The 21,945-nt window shown below is 40.1% G+C and overlaps 1 protein-coding gene across 1 annotated transcript in view; it reads left to right on the top strand.

Moving 5' to 3' along the window:
• Positions 1–241: 241 nt before the first annotated feature.
• Positions 242–21,945, top strand: part of LOC139753869 (glycoprotein-N-acetylgalactosamine 3-beta-galactosyltransferase 1-like) — a 23,253-nt gene continuing 1,549 nt past the window's right edge. Inside the window, exons 1-6 of the mRNA XM_071670823.1 lie at positions 242–407; positions 5,487–5,625; positions 6,885–6,997; positions 17,843–17,953; positions 19,315–19,463; positions 20,893–21,057. Coding sequence (XP_071526924.1) covers positions 311–407; positions 5,487–5,625; positions 6,885–6,997; positions 17,843–17,953; positions 19,315–19,463; positions 20,893–21,057 — 774 coding nt within the window. The 5' untranslated portion in view covers positions 242–310. The remainder of the gene's footprint in view (positions 408–5,486; positions 5,626–6,884; positions 6,998–17,842; positions 17,954–19,314; positions 19,464–20,892; positions 21,058–21,945) is intronic.

Here is a 21,945-nt window from a genome sequence, read left to right as displayed (position 1 = left end):
TATATATATATATATATATATATATATATATATATATATATATATATATATATATATATATATATATATATATATATATATATATATATATATATATATATATATATATATATATATATATATATATATATATATATATATATATATATATATATATATATATATATATATATATACAGGGAGAAGACAGATACTTATCTAATGCATAAATCAATCTACATTTATGTAAATCCTATGGTGTTGGGTGGATATAGGAGAGAACATAGAGGCTGCGCGATTGGCGGAAAAGGTTCGTGTGCTGTGCTGGATCATGACTCGGCCGGAGACCCACCTGAAGAAGGCCCAGTGCGTCAAGGCCACTTGGGGAAGCCGGTGCAATAAGCTCATCTTCATGAGCTCCCAGAACGGTCAGTTGGTGTCCATTCTTGACTTGAAATATTCTCTTGTGTTTTAGATGAATAATAATAAGTTTTCCTGACAGAAACATGGGAAAGAAAGCTTCTTGCTATGTAGTTAACCATTCAGTTGTCACGAATCCACATGTTTATATAGAAATGAATACCAGTCTCGCACTCTCACCTGTATCTAAGGATAAATCTTTGAAATATAGAGAAGGAATATCTTGTTGATTACGTCAATACTTGTATCACCTAGCAACATATCAGTCACACACACACACACACACACACACACACACACACACACACACACACACACACACCCACACACACACACACACACACACACACACACACATATATATATATATATATATATATATATATATATATATATATATATATATATATATATATATATATATATATATATATATATGAAGTCTGTTGGGGATGAGAGAGCTTGGGAAGTGAGTCAGTTGTTGTTCGCTGATGATACAGCGCTGGTGGCTGATTCATGTGAGAAACTGCAGAAGCTGGTGACTGAGTTTGGTAAAGTGTGTGGAAGAAGAAAGTTAAGAGTAAATGTGAATAAGAGCAAGGTTATTAGGTACAGTAGGGTTGAGGGTCAAGTCAATTGGGAGGTGAGTTTGAATGGAGAAAAACTGGAGGAAGTGAAGTGTTTTAGATATCTGGGAGTGGATCTGTCAGCGGATGGAACCATGGAAGCGGAAGTGGATCATAGGGTGGGGGAGGGGGCGAAAATTTTGGGAGCCTTGAAAAATGTGTGGAAGTCGAGAACATTATCTCGGAAAGCAAAAATGGGTATGTTTGAAGGAATAGTGGTTCCAACAATGTTGTATGGTTGCGAGGCGTGGGCTATGGATAGAGTTGTGCGCAGGAGGATGGATGTGCTGGAAATGAGATGTTTGAGGACAATGTGTGGTGTGAGGTGGTTTGATCGAGTAAGTAACGTAAGGGTAAGAGAGATGTGTGGAAATAAAAAGAGCGTGGTTGAGAGAGCAGAAGAGGGTGTTTTGAAATGGTTTGGGCACATGGAGAGAATGAGTGAGGAAAGATTGACCAAGAGGATATATGTGTCGGAGGTGGAGGGAACGAGGAGAAGAGGGAGACGAAATTGGAGGTGGAAAGATGGAGTGAAAAAGATTTTGTGTGATCGGGGCCTGAACATGCAGGAGGGTGAAAGGAGGGCAAGGAATAGAGTGAATTGGAGCGATGTGGTATACAGGGTTTGACGTGCTGTCAGTGGATTGAATCAAGGCATGTGAAGCGTCTGGGGTAAACCATGGAAAGCTGTGTAGGTATGTATATTTGCGTGTGTGGACGTGTGTATGTACATGTGTATGGGGGGGGGGGGGTTGGGCCATTTCTTTCGTCTGTTTCCTTGCGCTACCTCGCAAACACGGGAGACAGCGACAAAGTATAAGAAAAAAAAAAAAAAAAAAAAAAAAATATATATATATATATATATATATATATGTATATATATGTGTGTGTGTGTGTGTGTGTGTGTGTGTGTGTGTGTGTATGTATGTATATTAGAAAGGGTAGTGAGTGGTGGAATGAAGAAGTAAGAAGTAAGATTATTAGTGAAAGAGAAGAGAGAGGCATTTGGACGATTTTTGCAGGGAAAAATGCAAATGATTGGGAGGCAGGAGGTCAAGAGTAATATGCAAGAGGTGAAAAAGAGGGCAAATGACAGTTGGGGTGAGAGAGTATCATTAAATCTTAGGGAGACTAAAAAGATGTTTTGGAAGGAGGTAAATAAAGTGCGTAAGACAAGAGAGCAAATGGGAACTTCAGTGAAGGAGCTAATGGGGAGGTGATAACAAGTAGTGGTGATGTGAGAAGGAGATGGAGTGAGTATTTTGAAGGTTTGTTGAATGTGTTTGATGATAGATTGGCAGATATAGGGTGTTTTGGTCGAGGTGGTTTGCAAATTGAGAGGGTTAGTGAAAATAATTTGGTAAACAGAGAAGAGGTAGTAAAAGCTTTGCGGAAGATGAAAGCCGGCAAGGCAGCAGGTTTGGATGGTACTGCAGTGAAATTTATTATAAAAGTGGGTGACTGTATTGTTGACTGGTTGGTAAGGTTATTTCATGTATGTATGATTCATGGTATGGTGCCTGAGGATTGGCGGAACGCCTGCATAGGGCCATTGTACAAAGGCAAAGAGGATAAGAGTGAGTGCTCAAATTACAGAGGTATAAGTTTGTTGAGTATTCCTGGTAAATTATATGGGAGGGTATTGATTGAGAAGGTGAAGGCATGTACAGATTTGTATCAGATGTATCAGATTTGGGAAGAGCAGTGTGGTTTCAGAAGTGGTAGAAGATGTGTGGATCAGGTGTTTGCTTTGAAGAATGTATGTGAGAAATACTTAGAAAAGCAAAGGGGATAAGAATGAGTGCTCAAATTACAGAGATATAAGTTTGTATGTAGCATTTATGGATCTGGAGAAGGCATATGATAGAGTTGATAGAGATGCTCTGTGAAAGATACTAAGAGTATATGGTGTTGGAGGCAAGTTGTTAGAAGCAGTGAAAAGTTTTTATCGAGGATGTAAGGCATGTGTACGCGTAGGAAGAGAGGAAAGTGATTGGTTCTCAGTGAATGTAGGTTTGCGGCAGGGGTGTGTGATGTCTCCATGGTTGTTTAATATGTTTATGGATGGGGTTGTTAGGGAGGCGAATGCAAGAGTTTTGGAAAGAGGGGAAAGTATGCAGTCTGTTGGGGATGAGAGAGCTGGGAAGTGAGTCAGTTGTTATTCGCTGATGATACAGCACTGGTGGCTGATTCATGTGAGAAACTGCAGAAGCTGGTGAATGAGTTTGGTAAAGTGTGTGAAAGAAGAACGTTAAGAGTAAATGTGAATAAGAGCAAGGATTTTAGGTACAGTAGGGTTTAGGGTCAAGTCAGTTGGGAGGTAAGTTTGAATGGAGAAAAACTGGGGGAAGTAAAGTGTTTTAGATATCTCGGAGTGGATCTGGCAGCGGATGGAACCATGGAAGCGGAAGTGAATCATAGGGTGGGGGAGGGGGCGAAAGTCCTGGGAGCCTTAAAGAATGTTTGAAAATCGAGAACATTATCTCAGAAAGCAAAAATGGGTATGTTTGAAGGAATAGTGGTTCCAATAATGTTGTATGGTTGCGAGGCGTGGGCTATGGATAGAGTTGTGCGCAGGAGGGTGGATGTGCTGGAAATAAGATGTTTGAGGACAATATGTAGTGTGAGGTGGTTTGATCGAGTAAGTAATGTAAGGTTAAAAGAGATGTGTGGAAATAAAAAAAAACATGGTTGAGAGAGCAGAAGAGGGTGTTTTGAAATGGTTTGGGCACATGGAGAGAATGAGTGAGGAAAGATTGACCAAGAGGATATATGTGTCAGAGGTAGTGGGAACGAGGAGAAGTGGGAGACATAATTGGAAGTGGAAAGATGGAATGAAAAAGATTTTGAGTGATCGGGACCTGAACATGCAGGAGGGTGAAAGGCGGGGAAGGAACAGAGTGAGTTGGATCGATGTTCTATACCGGGGTCGACGTGCTGTCAATGGATTGAATCAGGGCATGTGAAGCGTCTGGGGTAAACCATGGAAAGTTCTGTGGGGCGTGGATGTGGAAAGGGAGCCGTGGTTTCGGGCATTATTACATGACAGCTAGAGACTGAGCCCCACAGAATTTTCCATGGTTTACTCCAGACGCTTCACATGCCCTGGTTCAATCCATTGACAGCACGTCGACCCAGGTATACCACATCGTTCCAATCTATTCTATTCCTTGTACGCCTTTCACTCTCCTGCATGTTCAGGCCCCGAACACTCAAAATCTTTTTCACTCCATCTTTCCACCTCCAATTTGGTCTCACACTTCTCCTCGTTCCCTCCACCTCTGACACATATATCCTCTTGGTCAATCTTTCCTCACTCATTCTCTCGATGTGACCAAACCATTTCAAAACACCCTCTTCTGCTCTCTCAACAACACTCTTTCTTTCCACACATCTCTCTTACCCTTACATTACTTACTCGATCAAACCACATCACACCACGTATGGTCCTCAGACATCTCACCTCCAGCACATCCATTATCCTGCGCACAACTCTGTCTATAGCTCACGCCTCGCAACCATACAGCATTGTTGGAACCACTATTCCTTCAAACATACCCATTTTTGCTCTCCGAGATAATGTTCTCGACTTCCAAACATTCTTCAAGGCTCCCAGAATTTTCGCCCCCTCCCCGACCCTATGATTCACTTCCGCTTCCATGGTTCCCTTCGCTGCCAGATCCACTCCCAGATATCTAAAACACTTTACTTCCTCCAGTTTTTCTCCATTTAAACTTACCTCCCAATTGACTTGACCCTCAACCCTACTGTACCTAATAACCTTGCTCTTATTCACATTTACTCTTAACTTTCTTTTTTCACACACTTTACCAAACTCAGTCACCAGCTTCTGCAGTTTCTCACATGAATCAGCCACCAGCGCTGTGTCATCAGCGAACAACAACTGACTCACTTTCCAAGCTCTCTCATCTACAACAGACTGCATACTTGCCCCTCTTTCCAAAACTCTTGCATTCACCTCCCTAACAACCCCATCCATAAACAAATTAAACAACCATGGAGACATCACACACCCCTGCAGCAAACCTACATTCACTGAGAACCAATCACTTTCCTCTCTTCCTACACGTACACACACACACACACACACACACACACACACATATATATATATATATATATATATATATATATATATATATATATATATATATATATATATATATATATATATATATATATTTATATTTATTTATTTTGCTTTGTCGCTGTTTCCCGCGTTTGCGAGGATATATATATATATATATATATATATATATATATATATATATATATATATATATATATATATATATATATATATATATATATATATATATATTTTTTTTTTTTTTCATACTATTCGCCATTTCCCGCGATAGCGAGGTAGCGTTAAGAACGGTGTACACAAAGAATGGCACCTGCGTTCTTTGCTTAGAATCTTAGAGGAGTCTTCCGCAGACTCGACTCTGGGAGCTGTCGACCTGGGTCTCGGTGAAGGTCGCAACGTGCTCTGGGGAAAGACAAAGGCAGCCTTCAAGTACGCGTATGATCACCACCTTAATGATTATGACTGGTTCTACAAGGCCGACGACGACACGTAAGAGCACCAAAATTGTCCTGGTTAATGACATGGATATATTAGTGAACGATAAAATAGGTTATAAGATGTCTTGTTTTCTAAGTAGACTGACTAAATATATTAAGTATTACAGTTACTCTCGTTCTTGACTGTGGATTTAGCATGATGGTAAGATATGAGGGATGACACGGGAAGGCCCCTATTCTTGCTAATGATGGTTCTTACACTCTACAACGTATCACTGAAATTTTGGAGAGTGTACCATTCATTGCTTTCATATTTCTGCCATTCCAACAGTGCTGGCTACATCATTTCAGGGTTTTAAATCGACCTGCTTTTACTTCTTCAAGACACATAATGGATAGTCATCGAACTGTAGTAACTTCCATTAGAGCCATTCTGTACTATATGTTGCTGGATCTTCCCCTAATGTCCCCGGCATGGTTATGTAGAGCAGAGATTCCCTGCTCTAACTTCAGAGACCTGTTTTTGTTAAGTCTGTCATGGTCTCTTAGGATGCTGAATGTATTTCCTTGTTTTATGTGAAAGAGCAACGAAGTTTACATAGAATGAAGTTGGAATCATATGGTAGAAATGAATCGGTCGCCGAAAAGTCTCACCAAAGGAGAAAAAATTGAGTTCAACGCGGCTCTTCCGTGACGGAAGATCACAACTAACCCCATGCATGCGAGGGGACAGAGTCACTGGCAAGTCGGTGGATGTTACGTTACGTTCGACTGTATCATGATGCCTGGCTTAGTATCATCCATCCAGTCCGTAAACTATCGTTTCTTTTCGCTTCCCACCAATCCTTGAGCATCTGTGTATATGACAATTAGCACTGACCTCGCTTGCTGATTCCTCCGGACCCTCTCACATTGGCTTGTGGTCTGCGTCTTGTGTCTAGTCCACCCTCGAAGTTTCCTGTCCTTTGTACACATACACTACAGTACTCCAACCTTTCTTCTATTCTGTCTCTTGTATGTACAATATTTTAAATCTTTCAATGTGCTTGTTCTAGCTTGTATGCTTCTCTTCAAACTATACTTATCAACATTTGAGGTTCATAAGCTTGAGAGATGCACATTCTTACTTGTCGAGCATCGCTTACTGTGCTCTCCAAGCTCTTATCTTCTAGGAATTCTTCATCTTCCACAGACATGTCAAGAGTCATGACGAGATGCTACTCACAAAACCTAATATCTACTTATAACGACCAGATGGTCTGCGTAATTTTCACCTCACGATCCTTTATTTTTTCTTTTATCTCACACCAGGTATACCATCATGGAAAACATGCGCTACATGCTATCGCGATACGACCCGGAGTTTCCCAGCTACTTTGGTTCACGCTTCAACAAGTTCCACAAGCTGGGCTACATGAGTGGAGGTAATCTAGATTTTGCTTATGGGTGGAGAACAGAGAGAGGGCATTAAACATTTAGAGGTAAGTGTAGAGTTTAGTAGGAGGTGGATGAAGAGTCCTACATGGGTGAAGGTCACTGATAAGTTCTGGTTCGGAGGAGATGGCTGAGAGGCTATACACTGAGTAAAATCTTTCGAGCGCGTATGATGGAATGCAAATGAGGTGTAAAGTCAGCACCTGATAACAAATTATAAGTGTATGGATTCCTGTGGGGTAGCGACTAGCGTTCCTGACCGTGACCCATTCATGAGCCGCCAAGGGTCAAGCATATAGATTCGAATCCTGGTATCAGCTTTCGGTCCACAGTCAACTTAGCTGTTCATCCACCAATAATGATTCGTCGATAAAAACAGGTACATGGATCAGGCTAAGGTACATTTATATATAGCGTTAATGGGATGGCCTTGATTAGGGCCTCAGCTGCAAGTGCCGTCTCAGCTAACATAAGAAACAAAAAAAAAAATCAGACACCTAAAAGACACTATCTTAACCATTCACACCAAAGTCAATCAGCAAAAGAGATTCAGCACCATGAAGGCAATTAGATCATGGCTTACAGTATCATTAGGACCTCATTTCATTGAAAATCTATTCCAGTTTGAATATGTGAGTTTCCTGTTAGATTTATTTACTACATTTCGTATATATATATATTTATTTATTTATCTATTTTGCTTTGTCGCTATCTCTCGCGTTAGCGAGGTAGCGCAAGGAAACAGACGAAAGAATGGCCCAACCCGCCCACATACACATGTATATACATACACGTCCACAAACCCAAATATACATACCTATACATCTCAATGTACACACATATATATACACAAACAGACATATACAATATACACATGTACATAATTCATACTGTCTGCCTTTATTTGTTCCCATCACCGCCTCGCCATACATGGAATAACAACCCCGTTCCTCCTCATGTGTGCGAGGTAACGCTAGGAAAGACACCAAAGGCCTCATTCGTTCACACTCAGTCTCTAGCTGTCATGTAATAATGCACCGAAACCAGAGCTCCCTTCCCACATCCAGGCCCCACACACTTTCCATGGTTTACCCCAGACGCTTCACATGCCCTGGTTCAATCCATTGACAGCACGTCGACCCCGGTATACCACATCGTTCCAGTTCACTCTATTCCTTGCACGCCTTTCACCCTCCTAAATGTTCAGGCCCCGATCACACAAAATCTTTTTCACTCCATCTTTCCACCTCCAATCTCCCACTTCTCCTCGTTCCCTCCACCTCCGACACATATATCCTCCTGGTCAATCTTTCCCCACTCATTCTCTCCATGTGACCAAACCATTTCAAAACACCCTCTTCTGCTCTCTCAACCACTCTTTTTATTTCCACACATCTCTCTCACCCTTATATTACTTACTCGATCAAGCCACCTCACACCACATATTGTCATCAAACATCTCATTTCCAGCACATCCACCCTCCTGCGCACAACTCTATCTATAGCCCACGCCTCGCAATCATACAACATTGTTGGAACCACTATTCCTTCAAACATACCCATTTTTGCTTTCCGAGATAATGTTCTCGACTTCCAAACATTCTTCAAGGCTCCCAGAATTTTCGCCCCCTCCCCCACCCTATGATTCACTTCCGCTTCCATGGTTCCATCCGCTGCCAGATCCACTCCCAGATATCTAAAACACTTTACTTCCTCCAGTTTTTCTCCATTCAAACTTACCTCCCAATTGACTTGACCCTCAACCCTACTGCACCTAATAACCTTGCTCTTATTCACATTTCCTCTTAACTTTCTTCTTTCACACACTTTACTAAACTCAGTCACCAGCTTCTGCAGTTTCTTACATGAATCAGCCACCAGCGCTGTATCATCAGCGAACAACAAATGACTCACTTCCCAAGCTCTCTCATCCACAACAGACTGCATACTTGCCCCTCTTTCCAAAACTCTTGCATTCACCTCCCTAACAATCCCATCCATAAACAAATTGAACATCCATGGAGACATCACACGACCCTGCAGAAAACCTACATTCACTGAGAACCAATCACTTTCCTCTCTTCCTACACGTACACATGCCTTTCATCCTCGATAAAAACTTTTCACTGCTTCTAACAACTTGCCTCCCACACCATATATTCTTAAAACCTTCCACAGACCATCTCTATCAACTCTATCATATGCCTTCTCCAGATCCATAAATGCTACATACAAATCCATTTCTTTTTCTCAGTATTTCTCACATACATTCTTCAAAGCAAACACCTGATCCACACATCCTCTACCACTTCTGAAACCACACTGCTCTTCCCAAATCTGATGCTCTGTACATGCCTTCACCCTCTCAATCAATACCCTCCCATATAATTTACCAGGAATACTCAACAAACTTATACCTCTGTAATTTGAGCACTCACTCTTATCCCCTTTGCCTTCGTACAATAGCTCTATGCAAGCATTCCGCCAATCCTCAGGCACCTCACCATGAGCCATACATACATTAAATAACCTTACCAACCAGTCAACAGTACAGTCACCCCCTTTTTTAATAAATTTCACTGCAATACCATCCAAACCTGCTGCTTTGCCGGCTTTCATCTTCCGCAAATCATTTTCCCTAACCCTCTCACTTTGCACACCACCTGGACCAAAACACCCTATATCTGCCACTCTATCATCAAACACATTCAACAAACCTTCAAAATACTCACTCCATCTCCTTCTCACATCACCACTACTTGTTATCACCTCCCCATTAGCCCCCTTCACTGAGGTTCCCATTTGCTCCCTTGTCTTACGCACTTTATTTACTTCCTTCCAAAACATCTTTTTATTCTCCATAAAATTTAATGATACTCTCTCACCCCAACTCTCATTTGCCCTCTTTTTCACCTCTTGCACCTTTCTCTTGACCTCCTGCCGCTTTCTTTTTTGTACATCTCCCACTCATTTGCATTTATTCCCTGCAAAAATCGTTCAAATGCCTCTCTCTTCTCTTTCACTAATAATCTTACTTCTTCATCCCACCACTCACTACCTTTTCTAAACAACCCACCTCCCACGCTTCTCATGCCACAAGCATCTTCTGCGCAAGCCATCACGCTTCCCCAAATACATCCCATTCCTCCCCCACTCCCCTTACCTCCTTTGTTCTCACCTTTTTCCATTCTGTACTCAGTCTCTCCTGGTACTTCCTCACACAAGTCTCCTTCCCAAGCTCACTTACTCTCACCACTCTCTTCACCCCAACATTCTCTCTTCTTTTCTGAAAACCCTTACAAACCTTCAACTTCGCCTCCACAAGATAATGATCAGACATCCCTCCAGTTGCACCTCTCAGCTCATTAACATCCAAAAGTCTCTCTTTCGTGCTTCTATCAATTAACACGTAATCCAACAACGCTCTCTGGCCATCTCTCCTACTTACATAAGTATACTTATGTATATCTCGCTTTTTAAACCAGGTATTCCCAATCACCAGTCCTTTTTCAGCACATAAATCTACAAGCTCTTCACCATTTCCTTTTACAACACTGAACACTCCATGTATACCAATTATTCCCTCAACTGCCACATTACTCACCTTTGCATTCAAATCACCCATCACTATAACCCGATCCTGTGCATCAAAACCACTAACACACTCATTCAGCTGCTCCCAAAACACTTGCCTCTCATGATCTTTCTTCTCATGCCCAGGTGCATATGCACCAATAATCACCCACCTCTCTCCATCAACTTTCAGTTTTACCCATATCAATCTAGAATTTACTTTCTTACACTCTATCACATATTCCCACAACTCCTGATTCAGGAGTAGTGCTACTCCTTCCCTTGCTCTTGTCCTCTCACTAACCCCTGACTTTACTCCCCAAACATTCCCAAACCACTCTTCCCCTTTACACTTGAGCTTCGTTTTACTCAGAGCCAAAACATCCAGGTTCCTTTCCTCAAACATACTACCTATCTCTACTTTTTTCTCATCTTGGTTACATCCACACACATTTAGACACCCCAGTCTGAGCCTTCGAAGAGGATGAGCACTCCTCGCGTGACTCCTTCTTCTGTTTCCCCTTTTAGAAAGTTAAAATACAAGGAGGGGAGGATTTCTGGCCCCCCCGCTCCCGTCCCCTTTAGTCGCCTTCTACGGCACGTGAGGAATGCGTGGGACGTATTCTTTCTCCCCTATCCCTATATATATATATATATATATATATATATATATATATATATATATATATACAGAGGTATAAGTTTGTTGAGTATTCCTGGTAAATTATATGGGAGGGTATTGATTGAGAGGGTGAAGGCATGTACAGAGCATCAGATTGGGGAAGAGCAGTGCGGTTTCAGAAGTGGTAGAGGATGTGTGGATCAGGTGTTTGCTTTGAAGAATGTATGTGAGAAATACTTAGAAAAGCAAATGGATTTGTATGTAGCATTTATGGATCTGGAGAAGGCATATGATAGAGTTGATAGAGATGCTCTGTGGAAGGTATTAAGAATATATGGTGTGGGAGGCAAGTTGTTAGAAGCAGTGAAAAGTTTTTATCGAGGATGTAAGGCATGTGTACGTGTAGGAAGAGAGGAAAGTGATTGGTTCTCAGTGAATGTAGGTTTGCGGCAGGGGTGTGTGATGTCTCCATGGTTGTTTAATTTGTTTATGGATGGGGTTGTTAGGGAGGTAAATGCAAGAGTCCTGGAAAGAGGGGCAAGTATGAAGTCTGTTGGGGATGAGAGAGCTTGGGAAGTGAGTCAGTTGTTGTTCGCTGATGATACAGCGCTGGTGGCTGATTCATGTGAGAAACTGCAGAAGCTGGTGACTGAGTTTGGTAAAGTGTGTGGAAGAAGAAAGTTAAGAGTAAATGTGAATAAGAGCAAGGTTATTAGGTACAGTAGGGGTGAGGGTCAAGTCAATTGGGAGGTGAGTTTGAATGGAGAAAAACTGGAGGAAGTGAAGTGTTTTAGATATCTGGGAGTGGATCTGTCAGCGGATGGAACCATGGAAGCGGAAGTGGATCATAGGGTGGGGGAGGGGGCGAAAATTTTGGGAGCCTTGAAAAATGTGTGGAAGTCGAGAACATTATCTCGGAAAGCAAAAATGGGTATGTTTGAAGGAATAGTGGTACCAACAATGTTGTATGGTTGCGAGGCGTGGGCTATGGATAGAGATGTGCGCAGGAGGATGGATGTGCTGGAAATGAGATGTTTGAGGAAAATGTGTGGTGTGAGGTGGTTTGATCGAGTAAGTAACGTAAGGGTAAGAGAGATGTGTGGAAATAAAAAGAGCGTGGTTGAGAGAGCAGAAGAGGGTGTTTTGAAATGGTTTGGGCACATGGAGAGAATGAGTGAGGAAAGATTGACCAAGAGGATATATGTGTCGGAGGTGGAGGGAACGAGGAGAAGAGGGAGACCAAATTGGAGGTGGAAAGATGGAGTGAAAAAGATTTTGTGTGATCGGGGCCTGAACATGCAGGAGGGTGAAAGGAGGGCAAGGAATAGAGTGAATTGGAGCGATGTGGTATACAGGGGTTGACGTGCTGTCAGTGGATTGAATCAAGGCATGTGAAGCGTCTGGGGTAAACCATGGAAAGCTGTGTAGGTATGTATATTTGCGTGTGTGGACGTGTGTATGTACATGTGTATGGGGGGGGGGGGTTGGGCCATTTCTTTCGTCTGTTTCCTTGCGCTACCTCGCAAACGCGGGAGACAGCGACAAAGTATAAAAAAAAAAAAAAAAAAAAAAAAATATATATATATATATATATATATATATATATATATATATATATATATATATATATATATATATATATTTTCATACTATTCGCCATTTCCCGCGTTTGCGAGGTAGCGTTAAGAACAGAGGACTGGGCCTTAGAGGGAAAATCCTCACCTCGGCCCCTTCTCTGTACCTTCTTTTGGAAAATTAAAAAAAAAAAACGAGAGGGGAGGATTTCCAGCCACCCGCTCCCTCCCCTTTTAGTCGCCTCCTACGACACGCAGGAAATACTTGGGAAGTATTCTTTCTCCCCTATCCCCAGGGACTAAGAAATATATATATATATATATATATATATATATATATATATATATATATATATATATATATATATATATATATATATATATATATATATATATATATATTGGAAAGGATCACAATTTTGCACGGAATCAAAATATTCCTATGAGTCCACGGGGAAAATGAAAAACGATAAGTTCCCAGGTGCACTTTCGTGTAATAATCACATCATCAGGGGAGACACAAGAGAGAAATATAACTGTCAGTTGATATTCAACGAAGAGACGTAGCTAGGTCGCCATTTGATAGATATGCGATTGTCCAAGACAGACAACGAGCGTTCATAAACTTATCATTTTACAAATTTTATCGAAAATAAAGTTATCTAAGTTGTGTAGACCATCACAAATATTAAGACTACAATTCTTTGTGTGTTTACTAATAGAAGATTCAATGATATTTTTCGTGATAATAGAGTTAGAGTTGATAAGTGAGATGGCATTACTCCAGACAATTCAATGATCATGGTTTTTAACGTGGTTAAACAGGGAATTTCATTCTTGTCCCGTTCTTATAGTATTTCCATGTTGCTTAAGCCTAGCAGAACATAAATCATTGAATCTTCTATTATTAGATACACAAAGAATTATAATCTTACTATCAGTAGTGGTCTATACAAATTAGATAACTTTATTGTTGAAAAATTTGTAAAAAGACTAGTTCATGATAAGCTCGTTATCTGACTTGGACGATCGCATGTTTACCATATGGCGTCCTAGCTACGTCTCTGCGTTGCATATCAACTGACTGTTATATTTCTCTCTCCTGTCTCACATGATGAAGTGATTATTACAAGAAAGTGCAATTGGGAACTTATTGTATTTCATTTTCCCCTTGGACTCACAGGAATAAATATATATATATATATATATATATATATATATATATATATATATATATATATATATATATATATATATATATATATATATATATATATATATATATATATATATATATATATAGCTACGTCTCTACGTTGTATACCAACTGACTGTTTTATTTCTCTCTTCTGTCTCCCATGATGAAGTGATTATTACACGAAAGTGCACTTGGGAACTTATTGTGTTTCATTTTTCCCCTTGGAGTCACAGGAATATATATATATATATATATATATATATTTATTTATATTTATTCATTTTGCTTTGTCGCTGTCTCCCGCGTTTGCGAGGTAGCGCAAGGAAACAGATGAAAGAAATGGCCCAACCCACCCCCATACACATGTATATACATACACGTCCACACACGCAAATATACATACCTATACATCTCAATGTACACATATATATACACACACAGACACATACATATATACCCATGCACACAATTCACACTGCCTTTATTCATTCCCATCGCCACCTCGCCACACATGGAATACCATCACCCTCCCCCCTCATGTGTGCGAGGTACCGCTAGGAAAAGACAACAAATGCCCCATTCGTTCACACTCAGTCTCTAGCTGTCATACAATAATGCCCGAAACCACAGCTCCCTTTCCACATCCAGGCCCCACACAACGTTCCATGGTTTACCCCAGACGCTTCACATGCCCTGATTCAATCCACTGACAGCACGTCAACCCCGGTATACCACATCGATCCAATTCACTCTATTCCTTGCCCGCCTTTAACCCTCCTGCACGTTCAGGCCCCGATTTCTCAAAATCTTTTTCACTCCATCTTTCCACCTCCAATTTGGTCTCCCACTTCTCCTCGTTCCCTCCACCTCCGACAAATATATCCTCTTGGTTAATCTTTCCTCACTCATTCTCTCCATGTGCCCAAACCATTTCAAAACACCCTCTCCAAATCTCTCAACCACGCTCTTTTTATTTCTACACATCTCTCTTACCCTTAGATTACTTACTCGATCAAACCACCTCACACCAAATATTGTCCTCAAACATCTCATTTCCAGCACAACCACCCTCCTCCGCACAACTCTATCCATAGCCCACGCCTCGCAACCATATAACATCGTTGGAACCACTATTCCTTCAAACATACCCATTTTTGCTTTCCGAGATAATGTTTTCGACTTCCACACATTCTTCAATGATCCCAGAATTTTCTCCCCCTCCCTCACGCTATGATTCACTTCTGCTTTCATGGTTGCATCCGCAGCCAAGTCCACTCCCAGATATCTAAAACACTTCACTTCCTCCAGTTTTTGTCCATTCAAACTTACCTCCCAATTAACCTGACCCTCAACCCTACTGTACCTAATAACTTTACTCTCATTCACATTTACTCTCAGCTTTCTTCTTTAACACACTTTACCACACTCAGTCACCAGCTTCTGCAGTTTCTCACCCGAATCAGCCACCAGCACTGTATCATCAGCGAACAACAACTGACTCACTTCCCAAGCTCTCTCATCCACAACAGACTGCACACTGGCCCCTCTTTCCAAAACTTTTGCATTCACCTCCCTAACAATCCCATCCATAAACAAATTAAACAACCATGGAGACATCACACACCCCTGCCGCAAAAATACATTCACTCACAACCAATCACTTTCATCTCTTCCTACACGTACACATGCCTTACATCCTCGATAAAATTTTTTCACTGCTACTAACAACTTGCCTCCCACACCATATATTCTTAATACCTTCCACAGACCATCTCTATCAACTCTATCATATGCCTTCTCCAGATCCATAAATGCTACATACAAATCCATTTGCTTTTCTAAGTATTTCTCACATACTTTCTTCAAAGCAAACACCTGATCCACACATCCTCTACCACTTCTGAAACCACACTGCTATTCCCCAATCTGATGCTCTGTACATGCCTTCGCCCTCTCAATCAATACCCTCCCATCCGCTGCCAGATCCACTCCCAGATATCTAAAACACTTCACTTCCTCCAGTTTTTCTCCATTCAAACTCACCTCCCATTTGACTTGACCCTCAACCCTACTGTACCTAATAACCTTGCTCTTATTCACATTTACTCTTAACTTTCTTCTTCCACACACTTTACCAAACTCAGTCACCAGCTTCTGCAGTTTCTCACATGAATCAGCCACCAGCGCTGTATCATCAGCGAACAACAACTGACTCACTTCCCAAGCTCTCTCATCCCCAACAGACTTCATACTTGCCCCTCTTTCCAAAACTCTTGCATTTACCTCCCTAACAACCCCATCCATAAACAAATTAAACAACCATGGAGACATCACACACCCCTGCCGCAAACCTACATTCACTGAGAACCAATCACTTTCCTCTCTTCCTACACGTACACATGCCTTACATCCTCGATAAAAACTTTTCACTGCTTCTAACAACTTTCCTCCCACACCATATATTCTTAATACCTTCCACAGAGCATCTCTATCAACTCTATCATAGGCCTTCTCCAGATCCATAAATGCTACATACAAATCCATTTGCTTTTCTAAGTATTTCTCACATACATTCTTCAAAGCAAACACCTGATCCACACATCCTCTACCACTTCTGAAACCACACTGCTCTTCCCCAATCTGATGCTCTGTACATGCCCTTCACCCTCTCAATCAATACCCTCCCATATAATTTACCAGGAATACTCAACAAACTTATACCTCTGTAATTTGAGCATTCACTCTTATCCCCTTTGCCTTTGTACAATGGCACTATGCACGCATTCCGCCAATCCTCAGGCACCTCACCATGAGTCATACATACATGAAATAACCTTACCAACCAGTCAACAATACAGTCACCCCCTTTTTTAATAAATTCCACTGCAATACCATCCAAACCTGCTGCCTTGCCGGCTTTCATCTTCCGCAAAGCTTTCACTACCTCTTCTCTGTTTACCAAATCATTTTCCCTAACCCTCTCACTTTGCACACCACCTCGACCAAAACACCCTATATCTGCCACTCTATCATCAAACACATTCAACAAACCTTCAAAATACTCACTCCATCTCCTTCTCACATCACCACTACTTGTTATCACCTCCCCATTTACGCCCTTCACTGAAGTTCCCATTTGCTCCCTTGTCTTACGCACTTTATTTACCTCCTTCCAGAACATCTTTTTATTCTCCCTAAAATTTAATGATACTCTCTCACCCCAACTCTCATTTGCCCTTTTTTTTCACCTCTTGCACCTTTCTCTTGACCTCCTATCTCTTTCTTTTATACATCTCCCACTCAATTGCATTTTTTCCCTGCAAAAATCGTCCAAATGCCTCTCTCTTCTCTTTCACTAATACTCTTACTTCTTCATCCCACCACTCACTACCCTTTCTAATCAACCCATATATATATATATATATATATATATATATATATATATATATATATATATATATATATATATATATATATATATATATATATAATATATATATATATATATATATATATATATATATATATATATATATATATATATATATATATAATATATATATATATATATATATATTATATAAATATATAGTATATTATATATAGATATATATATATATATTATATATATATATATATATATAATATATATATATAATATATATATATATAAATAAATATATAAATATAGATATAATATATATATAATATATATATATATAATATAGTATATATATAAATATATAATATATATATATATATATATATATATTTATATATATATAATTTATATGATATATATATATCGTATATAATATATATATATATAATAATATATATATATAACTTTTTTCAATATCTCACGTAGGTGGAGGATACGTTTTAAGCAGGATGGCCTTGAAAATTTTTGTGGAGAAAGGGCTTCCCGACGCCAAATCCTGCAAAGAATCGAACGCGGGAGCAGAGGATGCCGAAATGGGTTCGTATATAAGTGTGATGTCGATCAAGGAATACATTGTACGTGTTGTATAAATGATATCCAATATGACACTTGTGTTGAGTTAATGAATCAATTTTGATTCAACGCCTGTGAGGTATGATTATATAGTTAGCGTAACACATGTTTCTATGCGCAATAGATGTTTCTATGCTAGTGGTTACACTGCAGGGGGGAGGGGTCACCCTCGACGAGGCTGGACGAGAAGGAGTACCGTCTTGTCAAAGGTCTACTTACTCCAAAGGAGTTCATTATATCCCTGCTCCTGAGAAGAATGAAGTATTGAAACTGCTGGACTCCCATAAACGTGGTTCTAAGGTATTACAATATGTATGTATGTATGTATGTATGTATGCGTGGGTGGGTGGCTGAGAGGAGGGTAGTAAAAGAGTATGAGGGTGAAGAAGAGGCTTGTATGAGGAGATGCTTAGCGAGACTGGGTGAAGAATGACAAGCTCGGAGAGTGGGCGAGCAATGGGAGGTATTCCGGGGATATGTGCTTAAATGTAAGGATACAAGTGTATGCTATACGGAAAGTGGGATATTAGGGTGTAACAAAGGGTAATAAGAGTGGAATGTGCAAATTAAGTTGTTTGTGAAAGAGATGAGAGAGGTTTATGGGCTTTAACTATGAGGATAAATGAGGGTAAATGAGAGATGGGGTGATACAGCAACAACAAGCACCAGGGAAAACAAGAAAATGTTTTGGATGAAGGTAAGTATTGTGAGGAGAGCATGGAAAAAAATGGAAGCATCAGAGAGGGAAGCAGATGGGGAAACGTTAACATGGAAAGAGATGAAAAGCGTGAGTATTCTGAAGGACTGTTGAGTGTGTTAGAAGATAGGATGGTAGATGTTGGGAAACGTGGAAGCATGAGATGCATGAGGGCCATGGCAGGTAGTTTGGTGGTGAAAACCTTGAATAAGATTAGTTGAGAAAAGCGGCTGCAGTGGAAGGGACTGCAGTTAAATTTCTAAAGAAAGAGTTTGACAGTGTTGCTGACTAGTAAATTAGGATTTCTTAAGAGTATATATGATAAAGGTGAGGTGCCTGAGGATAGTCCTGATGCTAGAGGCAATGGATATGTAAATGCTTTAAACAGTTACATCGATTTTGTGTAAACAGATATAGATAGTAATATAAACCATTGCAGATAAGCGTAATGAAAGTACGGTATTGTAGAACATAACGTTGAACTACATCCATATAGGGAATCTGATAAGATAAACAATGAATATATTCATAAAGAAACAGTTTTAATCAAAGCACACATTAGGAAATGGTCGTATAACATTTCTTTCCTGAGTCATTTTCTCTTAATAAAAATGGTCGTCATCTACAGGCAAGTGTCTGAACAAGATTGGAGTTCTGCCAGGCGACTCTCGGGACAGCTATGGACGCGGCCGGTTCTTCCCACTCCCACCTGTAGCTCATCTCTTTAGCAAAGTCCCAAACTGGTACTATGACTACGTCTACTACAAACCCAACACGGTATGTCTGGTACTTAATAGAGGGTCAATTTTCATTCGCTACAGACCTGATACGGTAAATCTTGTGTCTGATAAAGCTTCCAAGTTAGTTAAGTATGATGGAAGTTTACTAACCTAAATTTGCAGATGTTAGAGTTTGATGTAGTCTTTTGGTCTAAAGTGGCCATTACATATATGTAAGTCATGTTTCTCTACAGTTTACGAAATGTTTGAGTACGTAGAAACCACCACTCTAGATATAAGACTGGGCATACACCGACTTACAGTACACTAAATATGTATTGCATGTTATGTTGCGATTTTATACTAAGTGGTTAGTAATGGATGTATGCATATCCATCCTCACCATTAAAGATTAGATTTCTGAAGAGTTCGCTGTTATGTGGAGCTCCGATAAGCGAGATCCACTTTCGTAGTGATTCCCAATATGTGGGAATTGATGATCTAAAAGAAATTAGGCACCAAGAATTAAGAAAACACTCATAAATGAAAAAAGAAGGAAAGACAAATAATCAAACAATCGTGCACCATAAAAAGAAGATGAGTCGGTCGAATAATAACACAAAGTCATTTCAACTTATTTATCTTTTACCTGTGTTCTCAATCAGTGCTTTCGCATTCGTTCATACATCTTTCCTGTATGGCATACGAATGCAAATGTTCCCTGATTTCCTCAGAAGTACTTATCACCTTCCGTATAGACTTGACAAATGATAACCTTCAGCTAGTCCGATGATCTTATCCTACTTCCACGCTCTGTCGGCTGGATGATGAGATTATTACACGAAAGTGCACTTGGGAACTTTTCGTGTTTCATTTTCCCCGTAGACTCATAGGAATATATATATATATATATATATATATATATATATATATATATATATATATATATATATATATATTCTTTCTTTCTTTCATACTACTCGCCATTTCCCGCGTCAGCGAGGTAGCGTTTAGAACAGAGAACTGGGCCACTGAGGGAATATCCTCACCTGGCCCCCTTCTCTGTTCCTTCTTTTGGAAAATTAAAAAAAAAAAAAAAAATTGAGAGGGGAGGATTTCCAGCCCCCCGCTCCCTCCCCTTTTAGTCGCCTTCTACGACACGCAGGGAATACGTGGGAAGTATTCTCTCTCCCCTATCCCCAGGGATAATATATATATATATATATATATATATATATATATATATATATATATATATATATATATATATATATATATATATATATATATATATATATATATATATATATATATATATATATATCAAGTGTGTATGTTTGTGTGTGTGTGTGTGTGTGTGTGTGAGTGTGTGTGTGTGTGTGTGTGTGTGTGTGATGAGGCATCTACAAAAGGAATCTTAATTACAAAATGTAGAAGCATAACTTCGCTCTAACAAGTGTGTACTGTTATATCCTGACTGACCCTAGGGCTTGAACTGCTGCTCAGATACAGCCATCAGTTTCCACTACATCGACGGCCAGAAGATGTACGAACTGGATTACTTCATCTACCATCTCAGGCCGTTCGGCATCTCTCACCGAGATCCCTATCCAGTCCTATTACCTCCGGATACCTCGAGTATTCCAGCACAGGTGAGTAAGTCATCCTCCTTTTATAGGAACATCTGAAGTAAGGTAGAAAAGAGCTTTTTCTTTCAACACTGCCTTAAGACACGAGTTATACCGTTGGCCGGGATGGTCTCCCACATCCTGCTGATCCCAAGACAACAATGGTTGTTATCCCTCATCCTGCCGCTCATCCACGCACCCCCAACCCCTTCCTCCTCCTCATTCCCTCCCCAGGCAACAATTATGTCCTCAGAGCAAGCAAGTTATCATCACTCCAGTACCCAAGATAACCTTAATCACCACAGCTATCAAGTCTAGCTGATCCCACAGTCCGAAATAACAGGCGAGAGAGAGAGAGAGAGAGAGAGAGAGAGAGAGAGAGAGAGAGAGAGAGAGAGAGAGAGAGAGAGAGAGAGAGAGAGAGACAGGAATAGCAATCAGTGTAGCTACTGTAACCACGTAGACACCAATACATTTTGTTCATCATAACTACTCTAGAAATATTCGTGTTACTTCAGCATAATCCATTCTAGCAGTAACAGTCTGAACGCGGACAATTTCCATGATTTTGGCATTCATTTGTTTGGTCATAATCATCATGCGATTATTTCCTCATTATGCTCATGAACATTAATCTCCTCAAACGAACCGATGGGGAATAATAAAGACTGAAAATAACATCTGCGAGCTGCATGATGACACTCTCACATCTAACATAACGCAAGCTGTTCATTTATATTGGTTCAGCATCATCTTAGGACCGCGTCTCTTGACGAGGTTATGAAGCACATGTTATTGTTTTGTGATAAAGTAACTTGATATTGACGGTGTTACAGGTGTACGAGCACCAACATATATGTAACAGATGTAAAAGCATTAATTGAGTTTTACGTGTTCATCTCCAACAGTCTT

Source organism: Panulirus ornatus, chromosome 15, assembly GCF_036320965.1.
Source record: "Panulirus ornatus isolate Po-2019 chromosome 15, ASM3632096v1, whole genome shotgun sequence".
In the NCBI taxonomy this organism is placed as follows: domain Eukaryota; kingdom Metazoa; phylum Arthropoda; class Malacostraca; order Decapoda; family Palinuridae; genus Panulirus; species Panulirus ornatus.
The sequence above is the reverse complement of the archived record's forward strand: the minus strand, read 5'-3'. Positions and strand labels throughout refer to the sequence as shown.